The sequence below is a fragment of the Mauremys mutica genome, chromosome 2, assembly GCF_020497125.1.
Source record: "Mauremys mutica isolate MM-2020 ecotype Southern chromosome 2, ASM2049712v1, whole genome shotgun sequence".
In the NCBI taxonomy this organism is placed as follows: domain Eukaryota; kingdom Metazoa; phylum Chordata; order Testudines; family Geoemydidae; genus Mauremys; species Mauremys mutica.
Genome location: NC_059073.1, coordinates 87,219,125 through 87,233,734, shown reverse-complemented (window position 1 = coordinate 87,233,734; position 14,610 = coordinate 87,219,125). Strand labels below are relative to the sequence as shown.

The window sequence follows — 14,610 nt, the reverse complement described above, 5'->3', positions numbered from 1 at the left end:
GAGAATCGCATGCTGCTCCTTGTAGAAGAGGCATGTCTGCAGTGTTGTACCAGAGCAACTGTTTGCCTTCCTTACCTTCTGATATGCCTGTCGCAGGTCCTTGATTTTCACACAGCACTGTTGTGTGTCTCTGATGAAGCCTTTCTTCCCCATGCTCTGCACAATCTACTTGTAGATGTCTGCGTTTCTATGGCTGGATCAGCGTTGTGCCTGCACAGCTTCTTCTCCCCACAGACCAAGAATATCCACCACCTCCTGTGTACTCCAGGCTGAATCACATTTGGAGTGTGGAGCCCCCGTGATCAGCTGTGCAGGTGAGCTCTCCATGCCAAACAGGAAATAGAAATTCAAAAGTTCCCGGTCCTTTGATAGGGAAGGGACTGTTTCCTGTGTATCTGACTTCTGTGCAGCAGAGCTGAAAATGTTTACCAGAGCATTGTTAGACACCTCCTGGAGGGCAGTTAGGTCAGCGTAAGCAATGTAGTGTCTACTCTGCCTCTTTGTTGACCTTGCAACATCGAATTAAGCACTACGCCTCTTGTGGAAATGGAGTAATTAAGCCGACGTAGTGGGTGAGTTATGTCAGTGAAAGGGACCTGGTTGTGTAGACACATTCATTATTAGGTCAGCATAAGGCATCTTAACTACACTACCTAACTGCGTAATGCAGATCAGCCTAACGATGCTAACCCATTTGGCCGAGGAAATGAGATTGAACTCAGTAATTAAACTCAAGTCTCCTGAATTAACATACAGAATATTGTAATTGGACCATTCCATAGGTTAAAAATATTCTGAGTAATAACATTGAGGTCTCATTCTGTAAACAGCAAAATTCTGCATTGGTGTACACTGTACAGCTCCATTGACTGAGAAGTCTCTAGGTATATGCAAGTATGGAATGTGACAATCTCAAAAAGAAATCCTGTCTTTGGGCTGGTGGCATGGTCACTGTGCTGGTTTTTTGAGGAAATAATGGAAAGTAAGCAATGGAGGAGCATTCCTGCGAAGGAGGAAATGTTTCAGTATTGTGCACTGGAATTGAAATACAGGTTTATTTCACCTTGATGAAAGATACAGCAAGGATGGACCTCTCTAGATCTTGTTAATCAAATGGAGGACAAATTGGAATTTGACTTGTGATATATACTGAAGTAGAGTTACCATCTTCAAGCAATTTTTGTAAAACTTGATACTGTTATAGTGGTTTTTTTTTTTTTTTGGTACTCTTTGTTCTTCTGCTAATACATTATTCCTTTGATTTATTTCCTCTGTTTCCCTGGATGAAAAGTCTTTGTGTTGTCAGGGTCAAGGAGCTCTTAGGCTGCATAGCATTACAATAATATCAAGCATTGATGATCTATGAATGCATAATGTAGAAAACACTACCACATGCTGGGGATTAACAGATTTATCCTTTTTACAAACAGTAGTTTTGTGTCTGTCCATAAAAGTTCAATCAGCAATACCAATATTTTATACTAGGAAACAGATCTATTCTCCTCTTCCCTCCTCACCTTCCCAGGGAAAATTCTGGAATCTTGATTTCCCCCTCCCCCTTAAATCCATTCATAATAAAGACTGTTTTATATGCAAACTGAATGCATGAATAGATTCTTCTTGTGATGCATGTACTTAATTCAAATCAATGTTAAGGGACGTTAAGTGCATCAAGGAGAAAATTAGGGGTGTGTGTGTGTGAGAGAGAGTGTAAAATCATTTAACAGTGAAGTGTGAAAGTAGGTTAAGGAAAGTTTCCAGTTGTCATTATGTGGCTATCAAATTGCATATTTGGACTTTTTGGTAAAGACTTTATGGGACTCTGTGTTTGAAATCTCTATACTTGTATCTGATAGTGATAATAATGGTATAATGCGTGGATACAATGCAATATATGTTTAAAGGTAAGGAAATGCTATTGATAGCATGAATTAATTATTGTTGGATTGCTTTTCATATTTCCAGTCTTGCAGTGTACATGGATGCTTTATTTTTTGTTTAAAAGTAGGTGAGAAAGAGGTGAAAATAAAGCCCTAGATAATCCAAATCAGATCAGTGCAAATACGAATCTCATCTGTTTTGTGGAGGAAGGAGAGGGACAATCCCTCTTCCATAGGCACTGTAATAAAGGCTCTTCCCCTGGTGCTGCATGCTTGTGCCTCTCCACAGAGTTCAATCACGAAATTGGGTTGTAGTGGTGCAGAAGGATGTATACTTTTTATACTTTGGTCATCCCAGGAAGAAATTGAAATGAGAGGAAATACTGCACAAATTTCATGGCTCCCTTTCATGATTGCTATAGAGAGACCCAGCCAGTTGTGATGTGGCTCCAAGAGGAGCTGCACTGCTGTGAAGAGAGAGGGATTATTAAAGTGGCTGAAGTCTCTTATAATGGGTCCATGAAAGTGCAAGATTGGGAAGGTGTTCAGCCTCAAATAAACAGATCACTTTTCCTTTCCACTAAAAGGAAAATGCCAAAAAAACTAAGGTATTTGTCTACAGGTATAACCCAAGATATGAATTTAAACAGATACTGGTATAATTATCTTTCTCTCCACCACCTTGATGGGTGTAGGCACTTTTTAAAAACTTCTCATATAAAATCTTTTTTCAGTTTAGCGTATGTCTCTTGGGAAGGGTTTGAAGCTAAACCAAAGTTACGAAAATATCTTATATGAAAATGAGCCTATCCACGGGGAGGATCAAGTTACTTAAACCAAGCTTTTCAAATTGGTCAGAAATTGTGTGTTCCTTGTTTTCTGGGTGCCTAACTTGGTACCCTGTGGTCTGACTTACAGAAATGCTGAGCATCCAGAGCTGCAACTAAAGTAAATGAGAGCTGTGTGTTGAACATTTAAAGTTCTATATTATGCTAAGTATTCTCAAATATCAGGTCCTAAGTGTCTCAGATTGGACACCTAAAACTAGTGGATACTTTTGAACTTAGAAACATAGGACTGGAAGGGACTTGAGAGGTCATCTAGTCCAGTCCCCTGTACTCATGGCAGGACTAAGTATTATCTAGACCATTCCTGACAGGTGTTTGTCTAACCTGCTCTTAAAAATCTCCAATGATGGAGATTCCACAATCTCCCTACGCATTTTATTCCAGTGCTTAACCACCCTGACAGTTAGGAAGTTTATCCTAATGTACAACCTAAAACTTCCTTGCAACAATTTAAGCCCATTGCTTCTCGTCCTATCCTCAGAGATTAACAAGAACAATTTTTCTCCCTCCTCCTTGTAACAACCTTTTAAGTACTTGAAAATGGTTACCATGTCCCCTCTGTCTTCTCTTTTTCCAATTTTTTCAGTCTTCCATCATAGGTCATGTTTTCTACACCTTTAATAATTTTTGTTGCTCTTCTCTGGACTTTCTCCAATTTGTCCACTTCTTTCCTGAAATGTGGTGCCCAGAAGTGGACACAATACTCCACTTGAGGCATAATTAGTGAGGAGGAGAGCGGAAAACAAATTTATCTTTTTCTGCCTCAGTTCCCCATCTGTAAAATGGGGATAATACTCACTTTTCTGACATGGTTATTGTGAAAATAAAGTAAAGGTTGGATAGCACTTGGATATTACAATGACTGCCATAGAAAAGACTATGAGGAAATTAATTCTGTCTTCAGAACAGGGTTTGGATAGTGTGTTCCCAAGCCTTGTGTACTTCACACTTTGAACAGTATGGATAAAATAAAATATTAGCTGCTCATTAAGTGCACTCTACTGTGCACTGAATTAAGTAGTAGTCCTGTGGAAAAAATATTATGTGATCAAGTAATTAGACTATTCACAATGCCTATGCCCAAGGTGGTCAAAATGAAGGTTATGCTGGGAATCTTAATTCTGGCATTTACTAACTGTTGCATACTTGACTTTGCAACCTTAATGTCTTAATTTTTTTTGTTATTTGAAAAAAATATGCAACTTTATAATTATTTCTAAAGGGAATTACATTTCGTTTAATTTACTAACATTCAGGGAAACTCATTGAGAGGTTAGAGTGTAGCTCTTATCCAAAGCTTCTCCCACCATCCACCCCTGGAGATATGAATGCCTTCTGATAGGTGCAACTGAAGTGGTGTATAGAAATGTCTCTAAAGCAGCTATCCAGGCTCACTTGCATCTGAAGAAGTGGGTATTCACCCACGAAAGCTCATGCTGCAAAACGTCTGTTAGTCTATAAGGTGCCACAGGATTCTTTGCTGCTATCCAGGCTCAAAGGATGTGTTGTAGTACTGAGTGTCAAACTGGAATGCTGAACTTCTTTAAATAATGGGTAAAACAGAAAATTGTATAGAAAAGGTAGAGGAATAAGTTTACTCAAAGGTGTTGAAGCTGAAAAATCAATCTATAGATAAGGTGGCTTAATCTCTAAAATTGTAGTAAAAGATGACCAGTATAAAGAAAGTAAAAGCAGAGGAAAAGCAAGTGGTTTCACTGGCATAGGAATGTGCCACACACAATCTTTTTTTTATATAGTTAATATCTTTGATTTAAGCAGGAATATATTTATATCCTAGGGCAGTGGTCCCCAACCTTTTTTGTGGCCAGTAGCACATTCATGTTTTCAGAAGAGTGTGGCAGGCGCCAACAATTTTTCAAGGCTTATTTTGTATTTGTACATTAAATAATATGAAAAACATCATATTTAATATTACATAATAGATTAATCCAGAGAGAAGAGAGAAGTCGGAGAGAAGCCACGAGGACAGAGAACACCAGCGCCTGCAGCCCCGGAGTTCTCTGTCCCCGGCAGGTGCGGGGCTGCAGCTTCTCTCCTCTGATGGGCACTAGGCGGGCGCATATAAATACCCCAGCGGGCGCCATGTTGTGGACCACTGTCGTAGGGTGTGCTTATGCCTTATGTCTCTTTGCCCGCTTAACAGGCTTTGTCTAACAAGGTCCTTGCTAGGAGAACTTAGGTTTCATAAGTATCAGGAAAGTTGTGAGAAATAGCAGAAGCAAGTAAGCTGTTTGCAGACTGGAGAAGATTCACATTTGAAACTGCAGTACTTAGGTAAGATTAGCATATACTAAAATTAATTTCTTACTCCCCCTTTACCTCACTGGTAAGAAAGAAAACTGGTCTATTCTGTGGCAGTCATTGTAGTATCCAAGTGCTATACAAACTTGCAGGGTGGATTTGATTTAAATCAAATTGTTTTAAATCATGATTTAAATCACTAGTCACAAAGACTCGATTTAATCATGGATTTCTACATAAAAGTGCAGTCTTGTTGGTTGTTATAACCTTAATACATATTCTTCACAACTCAGAGATGTAGGTTTCATTTTTAGAAGGTACACACTATACATTTAAAAAGTGATTTATTTTGAAAACTTTTCAGATTAATTTTACAGCTATATCAGAAAATGAATGATTGTTTTTTTCATTTACCAAAGGTAATTGAAGCAGATATTTATGAAGTCATTGGGAGGTGAACTATCTCCAATTCAACGGGTTAATCATTCATATTTGGAGGTCCTTCTTGTCATGCTGTATTAGGAGGAGAACATCACCAGACAGACATTTAAATTTTTATTTATCTAAAACAACATTATGTATTCTGGATTTTTTTCTTCAACAGCAAACATATAATATTTTAACAAAACAAGCATTTGAATTTAGTTAAATACTCAAATTTTTTAAAATCAGGTTTGTTTTTGTTTGTTTTTAACTAAAATAGTTAAATGAAATATTAAAAAAAAAATTAAATAGACTATGTCAGCCAGGTCAACACGAGAAACTTAAAATGTTGGCTTCTGCAGCTAACTCAGTCATCTTCACCTTCATTTTCCTGTTTTTTTTCCATAATCTGGAAAAGAAAAACAAGCTTTCCTGGTTTTTTCAGGTCCCAAACGATTTCTCAATTTGGAATGAATTAGTCCAAAGGAGGAAAATATTCTTTCTACGCCGGCAGAAGAAGCTACTGCTGTTTAAAATGAGATTATCTCTTCAATGGTCTCTGAATCCAAGTGCTTAAGTGACTTCCACCAGTTCACTGGTGCGACTTTCTTTAAAACATCATCAGCAAACATATTTCTTGAATGGTTCTTATTCCCAAACTGGGTCTCTTTTACAGCCTGCTGCCATTATAGGTTTTCCCTTCTAGTGAGAGAATGGTATGGTAGATCTCAAATCAATGAAGGCTACACTCAGAAAGACCTCAAGACTTCTGGAATATGCTGCTCAAACAATTTCACTTTTGTTTCTACTGTCTGTGCCCCCATTCTCACATTTATCTCCAGACTTCTTCTCCTGGTCCAAATCTATTTCTCCTCTCCCTCCCCTCCCCCCCAACAATCTTCCATTCATTGAACTTTTTGAGACTTTGCACTTTTAGAGAGAGGCAAGGGATTGATTCTGGGTGCACAAATTTGCAGAGGGACAGTAGGGTTGAGATCTGTTGTTTCTGCTGTTAACAAGCATGTTATCTCTGGAGACACACATCCACAGTTTGAGAACTGCAAAACTAAGTATCTCTGATGGTATCTTCTAGACTGAGCACTGAATCCCATTGGGTAGATAGAAAGATTAACCTAAATAATCTATACAGAAGCCCCTGGAACCCCATAAGATTGGGTCCCTAATCCATGAACTATTGGAACTCATTTACAAAACTTTTCTTAAACATTAGATGAATATATTGTCTCATACTATAGAATTAGAATTAATAATCCCTATTCCATTATGAGATACATTATAGCTCAAAGATATCTTAATTAAAACTATCTTTAGATAGGTGTTTTCTTCAAAAAGCATTTTATCAAAAAAATCAAATTTAAAGAAATTTTTTTTTTAAACTTTTTATCCACCCTGCAAACTTGACAAGTACTTCATTTGTCAGTTGCAAGTAGGGTCTCCTTACCACTAGCCCTGCTCAATGTGCAATACAGACCCCAAATATACTTGGGGATGGGAGGGGCTTTTCCTTACTAGGATTTTTTTTGGGAGGAGGGGGTGTCTCAGTGTACCCAAAGTTCACTACTAATCCTATCAAGATTACAAAATTCTTGTGTGCTGCTTTTAGTGGGTTTAACTTCAAAACTGGTTGGTATTTTTACCACGAAATACTCCAGACATATAGTGAATAAAAATTGCACTGGTTTAGGATTTACTTGTTTTTAATTCTTACTGATCCAGGGCCAAAGTTCTATCAGGGCTGAGGACTAATGTTCTGTACTCCTGGACAACTGGGAATTTGATTTGGTGAATGATGTGCTATAGACTAGCAAAGTGAGAGATACTGAACCTCAAAATTATTTCACTTTTAGTAACATGCTTCTCTCTCCAGTGTGGTTCTACTTTCAAAAAGGAATAAAAATTACATTGTCACATTAAAGTCCTAATTGCTGACTTAAATGAAGGTGGTGGGTGACGGGTGACTGTAAAATCTGAGGGCAAGTGGAGTTTGCCCTTGTCCATCCTCATTGTAGTTACTGCAAGTGACGGACTATAATCAAGCCTGCATATCTTTCTAGCAAAAATTTAGATTAATCTAGATTGGCTTCAACTGTGGCCTCTAGTTGAAGATTCTTGAGGCCGTTTGGCTGCAATCAATAACTAATTTGCCTTCATCCAAGTCTAATGTATTGATTACTTTAGAAGAGGGTAGAATGGAGATGGTGGTTCAACATGTAGGACTTCTCAGAAACAGTTATGTAAATTTGAAGTTAAAGGAACTCCTGTGGTAGTTACAACCTCTTTATTTTCAATTGCAGTTGATAGAGATTGATGAAAGCTGTGTGGAAGAAAAATGTTAACATTCTATGTTAGAGGGTTCATATTTTTCATTATATGGTCAAGGTCACCTAGACTTCGAGGAGAAAATTGCTTTGCTTTTGTACTGAATTTCTCAGTGATTTCATATAGCCTTGATACTAATTAGAGAAGTAGTGCTGCTTTACACTCTCAGATTAAGAAGTTTGTTTTTTTTCTTCGCCTTTACTGAAGTAGTGATTCTGGTACATGGTGAACTATTAGGGTTTGTCTAAACACACAAGTTGTACCACCACAATACAGGTATAGTTAAAGTGGTATTAACACGCTAGTGTGGATACTGTTGCACTGGTATAAAAATGCTAATTTGTATAGCTTAATCTTATAAATTGTAGGGAGATAAACTATACCAGTATAACTTCATGCACACTAGGGGTTGTACCAATTTAATTATTTCAGTAAAAAAAAATCACACCCTAAGGTGTGAAATAATTAAATCAGTACAAAACCTTTGTGTGAGTCAGGACTTGGGTTGAATAGTAGGATTTTTTCCTTTAAAACTTAAATCTTCAGTTCAACTCCACCGATTTTAGCCGCTGATGGAGTACCAGGGTAGAATGGCTGATAGCGTCATATAATTGTACCCGCAGCAAGCTGTGATCTGTACTAAAGCTCACAACATTGCTACAGGTGGTAGTTACAATGGCAAAACATCTAAATCAGCATAGTGTTGACAAAGCATAAGAATCATTAACTAAATCCCTGTTTCATTACATGGAAGTCTCATCTAATATCATGTGACTTAGGGTAAATGATTTTGTATTACACTATCAGTACAAACACATGCTAAAGTATATTCATGTTACTTCTTATCTCACAGAGGAAGGGGGTTGTGACAGTTCAAGCAAATCTTATTGGTGAAGGAGTTTCTATGTGACTTTTTCTAAATAGCCATTTCCTTACTTAACCATACCATTACGTGTGAAAGTAGACTGAACATCAAACTCTCTCAGGAAGGAAGGACTGCAGAGGAGAAAATCTTACTATTTTAAAATACTTGTAGTAAAATTCTGCTTCCATCTTAAGAAGAAAAGTTGGTACAGCATAATGTTATGCTTTTTAGATTGGTTTTTACCTGTACTGTGAAAAGTTAACTTCTTTGAGATGTATTTCTCAGAAAAGATTGTTATTGAAGATGACATAAACAAGAATGCAGTCATTGCACATGAAGGAATCCCTTCTGGTATCTTGGTGAGTTCTGTCCCTGATATCCTTATTTACTATAAATATAGTGACTTCATTTTGTGTGGAATAGTGAAGTAGTGAATAGTCACAGTGGATCTGGTAGAGAAACATTTAGTTTCTGGCTCTTTTTGAGTTGCAATACTCTTTAGAAAACCTTAATTTGAACTTCAGCAGACTTGATTTGGTTTCACAGTCTCTTTCGTAACTACATGCTAAACCGCAACTTCTAAATCTTTTTTTGGTTACATTTTGCTCTTAAATAAACATATTTTTGTGTTTTGCTATGTATACCTTGGCATACCCAGTTCCTCTGTTAGATATACCTCTGTATATCCAGTTAACTTTCACTATAAAGAATATGAAGTGACCTAGTTAGAAATTTATTTTTATATGCAAACTGAAAAATGGAGTATAAAGTAAAAATTAATGAAACATTTAAAAAACATTATTTTAAATTAGGATTTTTATTCAAGTGACATTTGGAAGCTGCCAGTCCCCTGTATTATTTATTGTAACTAAATACAAGTAAATTACTGTATTTGAGTTGGAATATTATAGCTGCAGTTATAGTTTTGCTGATCTTGTAATTAAATATGTGCAAAACTCTTAATTAAAATGACCAAGATACTAATAATTATAAATGAGGAACAAATCTAATAAAATTTTGAGTAAATGACAATTCTATCCAGTTAAACATAACTCCTACCTAATAAATATGTATTTTTACATGGGCAAAACCAGATAGATTGAAGAAAATCAAGACTACACTCTTTTTTCTTTTCCATTCTTCCCTTTTCTGTAGTAGTAATGAAAAGGAGCAACCCTTTATTACTAGCTCAGAAGGTACATTGCACTAGATACAATGTGAAATCAATAGAACAATTTAATTCTGTTATCCATTAAGACCTCCATTGACATGATTTTTTCATAGTGATAGTTATGATTCATTCCCTTTGTAGCAGAAACATCCTGTCAGTAGCTTGTGTGTTTGTAATGTGAACTGTGTATCATTTGATTGAAAAAGTTGTATCTTACAACATGTATTAGCATGTAATACTTTGGATTTCACAAACAATACAATTAGCTAACCAAAGGTTGGATTAGTAAACCAGATGGAGTACACCAGGACTCTGAGCTAGGTTTAAAAAATTGTTTTTCCATTGTTGAACTGAAGAAATGCCACAAATACATAGGAAGTTCTTCCTCTTCTTGTAGATGCTGTTCCAGTTATGTCACGTGCTTGCATATAGATGTTCCATTGAAAGTTCCTAAACTATGAACAATGCGTATTAAAGTACATTGTATTACTTTTGCAGTATTCAAAAGTGTGCTACATGCTTTATGGCAGACAGACATGGTCCCTGCCTCAGACCTTAAATTTAGAACTCCTTAAATTTGAGAATTCCCTGCCGAAGGTGTTTTAAAAATGTAATTTGAAGCTCTAGTGTCTAGAATAAATCAGATGTAGTCTGAGCTGAAAACTTCTGAGTTGTGTCCCATTTGCCATTATGAAATCTACTCGCCTCAGTTCCTCGAACTGTAAAATCTATTTCACAGGGGTATGGAGAGTTAATTTAGTTAATATTGGATTAAGTATCTTGTGCGTGGAACAAGCTATGCTACATAACCTAGCTATTTTTAGTTTCATAAACATGTGGCTTCATTTGCAGACTAAGTAACTTTTCCCCTGGTTCTGTATTTACTGTTACACTGTCTTAATAGAAGATAGAGCAGGCAGTTTCAATTTTTTGCATTCTGTCATGGCTTTTTGCCTGAAAAACCTTTAATGCTGTAGGACAGTGTTTTCTGGCGATGCAATTTTTTTGCCTCCTGCTTAGAGCCACAGCATGTTCCACCAATATTTGAATATTTTCAACTATAGAGAATGTTACAAATGCAAGCATATAACTTAAGTGTTCAAAAACCAAGACCTTTTGAGCATTAAAAGTTACAAGAAGTTCCCCTTTGCTTTGGAGCCCACAGTATTGCTGGGCCTTTAAAATCTGCTGTTAACTCAGCAGTATTATTGACTAAAATTTAACTTTTGGCTATTACTCAGAAGTCAAGAGAGAAGAGTTTGACTGCGGCAGGTAGCATGCATGTTCTGAGTCCCAGGGACAAATGAAAGATAAAATATTTTTTTTTAAAATGCAGTCACATTCATTAAGCCTAACTCAGCTTTCCCAGCAGACTCTCACCTTTTAAACCAGCCATGGAAGCTAGACTGCTTTTAGGTGGTTCCAAAGATGAAGAGGAAGCCCTGGTTTCTTTCTTTTCTGTCTGCAGTCAAGGCAATGTGAGATTTTAGCCATATAAGCCTGAAAGTAAGAGGGGAAACATTACCGGAAAAGTTTCATTGTAGCATTTCTAAATCTGTGGTCAGAACTGCTTCTGTCACACTGGTGAAGCATCTGCATGTATTTAAGCAATGACATTGCTGCTACTTGTCAAATTCAGTACTAACTTTAGGCTTTCTAGAATGCACTTTAAACAGCTGAATCACAATAAAAAAAAAATCCAGAAAACCTGTGGTTCTCTTGACGTATTGAGACTCCAGGCAGCTATACATTCTCAAGTATGTGGTGGCGTTTGATCTATTTCATGTCACAGTTTGGATCTACTAAAATAACTATTGGTAGTTCTCATTACCCCAAATAAGATATTCTGACTTCTAAAATGTAGTCTCTTTTTGCACTTGAAACTTAAATACCTGATTTGCAGCTTATTTAAAAAACAAACTGGACAATTCATATATAACAAAGAGTTGAGTGGCTTTCAATTTTGATAAATGTTCTTCGTGACCTTCAGTGTTACATCTGCTGTTTTTGTAAACATAATTCTGTTGTTATTGCTACAGTAAGGTAGCAAAAATGCTTATTTCTAGAAGAGCTTCCACAAGCTTCTTTATTGCAGCTGCATGTTGGTCTCCATAATTCTGTCATGCAGCTGTGTGTTTGCATTCCCCCCTTCTTCTCCCCGCTTCTTTGGGCTTGTCTACACTACAAAATTAGGTTGAATTTATTAGTTGAATTTATTAGTAGCCTCCGATTTTACAAAATCAATGGTGTATGTCCCCACTATATGTACATTCCGTCGGCAGAGCGCATCCCACTACCATGGGTAGCATCGACTCACAGAGCAATCAATGCACTGTGGACAGCTATCTCACAGTTCCTGCTCCCGATTTGGAATTCTGGGTTAGGCTCCCAATGCCTGATGGGACAAAAACACTTTCGTGAAGTGTTTTGGGTACATATCATCAGCCTCCCAGGATGCTCTTGGCTCCTCCCTCCCTTCCTGAAAGCAACAGCAAACAATCATTTTCATGCCTAAGCCTGGGTTACTTGTGCAGATGCCATAGCACAGTAAGCATGGACCACGCTCAGCTATACACTGTTGTTATGAGCATCACAAGCACCTCGCACATTGTCCTGCGGTACTTGCAGAGCATAGCCAGGAACAGCCTCGCAGAAGAATGTGATATGAAATAGCTGTGCCGGAAGCCATGGAACGGAGCAATTTGCACATACTGGCAGTGGCAGCCAGGCTTGATGACACAGTGGAACGCTGCTTCTGGGCTAGGGAAACAAGCACAGACTGGTGGGACCGCATCGTGGTGCAGGTATGGGATGAGGAGCAGTGGCTGAATAACTTTCAAATGCGTAAGGCCACTTTCATGGAACTTTGTGAATTGTCTTCTTCAGCCCTGAAGTGCAGAAATACCAAAATGAGACCTGCTCTGTCAGTTGAAAAGCGAGTGGCGATAGCCCTGTGAAAGCTTGCAACGCCAGATTGCTACTGGTCAATCAGGAATCAGTTTGGAGTGGGTAAATCTACGGTGGGGGCTGCTGTGATCCAAGTAGCCAGGGCAATCAATTCACTTCTGCTAAGAAGGGTAATGACTCTGGGAAACGTGCAGGACATAGTGGATGGCTTTGCTGCGATGGGGTTCCCTAACTGTGGTGGGGCGATAGACAGAATGCGCATCCCTATCTTGGCACCAGACCAACTTGCCAAAGAGTACATAAACCAGAAGGGCTACGTCTCAATGGTGTTGCAAGCACTAGTGGATCACAGGGGCCATTTCACCGACATCAACGTGTGCGTCTTTAGGAACTCCAGTCTCTTCAGAAAGCTGCAAGAAGGAACTTTCTTCCCAGATCAAAAAATTACCATTGGTGATATTGAAATGCCAATAGTTATCCTTGGAGACCCAGCCTACCCCTTGTTCCCATGGCTTATGAAGCCGTACACTGGCAGCCTGGACAGCAGTAAGGAGCAGTTCAACCATAGGCTACGAAAGTGCAGAATAGTGATAGAATGTGCCTTTGGATGTCTAAAGGGGCGCTGGCGCAGTTTACTCACTAGGTTAGACCTCAGCAAAAGCAATACTCCTATTGTTGTTGCTGTTTGCTGTGTTCTACATAATATCTGTGAAAGTAAGGGGGAAAAGTTTCTGCCTGTGTGGCGGGTTGAGGCTGATCGCCTGGCTGCCAATTATGAGCAGCCGGATGCCAGGGCAATAAGTAGAGCACATCGAGGCACACTGCATCTCCGAGAGGCTTTGAAAACCAGTTTCATGAATGATCCAACACTGATGTGCCAGTTCTGTGTGTTGTTCCTTACCAACCTGCCCCCTTTTTCGCATGTAGTGCCCTGTAAACTAAACCCCCACCAACCACGGTGTACACAGTGAATAAAAGAGCCCTCTTGTACTCAATTTGTGCATTTTTATTATGCTAACAAACACTGAACAGAGACAGCAATGAATAGGAATGATAACCAGGTAAGGGCCTGATAACACAGGGAGGGAGGGGCAAGGACACATAGCTTATTATAATTGAACTGTCTAGCAATCAAAGCTGGGAATGAGAGCTTTCTGCTGCATGAACCATCACCTGGAGTTGAGTTCAAGGGATAACGGAACTCTTCCCCTCCATCCCCCCCACATTCTAGGACATCTGGGAGAGGAGGATATGGAACTTGGTGAGGACGACAGCTGGTTCATCATGGGGTGCAGCGGGACTCTACGGTCTAGCTGCTTTTTCTGCATCTCAACTAGATGCCTCAACATGTCTGTTTGCTCCCCCATGAGCCGCAACATCTCCTGGTGCATGTTATGCTCTTGTTACCTGCTTGCTTTTCTGCCCTCTTGGTCGATGCGTACGCTGAGTGTGAGAGCCTCCAGGCATGGAGCTGGGCCCGGTCAGCCTTGGAGGAACGCATCAAATCACAGAACATGTCTTCCCTTGTCCGCTTTTTTTGGCCTTCTAATCTGGGACAGCCTTTGTGCTGGAGTGAAGGAAGCACCCAGAGAAAATGTTTCAGCTGCAAGGAAAAGAATATGTTGTAGTGAATGAAACAATTCACAGCAGTAAATACATTCCCATAGGTACTCAGCCAAATTTTGTGTGTTAAAAGAAGAGCCTGCCAGTAAGGTACAACACATGGCAGACCGCTGGGCAGCAGATTTCAGTTTGCAGGCAGGCAAGGTAAGCACACATGGAAGGGTACGCGGTGTGAGAGCAAACTCGGGGAAATTTTTTTAGTGTGGAAACTCTTGACACATAAACAAGCTTTTCTGGGGAACACCCTTTGCGTGGCTGCACTGGCCGCCACTATATCCCAATTGTTTACCT

At 38.8% G+C, this 14,610-nt stretch overlaps 1 protein-coding gene across 4 annotated transcripts in view; it reads left to right on the top strand.

Moving 5' to 3' along the window:
- LPIN2 (lipin 2) overlaps positions 1 to 14,610 on the top strand; it is a 68,507-nt gene that overhangs the window by 3,313 nt on the left and 50,584 nt on the right. Inside the window, exon 2 of one of the 4 annotated variants that reach the window (XM_045003685.1) lies at positions 235 to 314. The exons of 2 other annotated variants lie outside the window; for them this stretch is intronic. Coding sequence is in view for 1 of the 2 variants with exons in the window: in XM_045003683.1 (XP_044859618.1) it covers positions 8,891 to 8,977 (87 nt within the window). In the remaining variant the exon portion in view is untranslated. Of the gene's footprint in view, positions 1 to 234; positions 315 to 8,878; positions 8,978 to 14,610 lie in introns of those variants that run through there. One more of the 4 variants, XM_045003683.1, reaches the window with a different exon arrangement.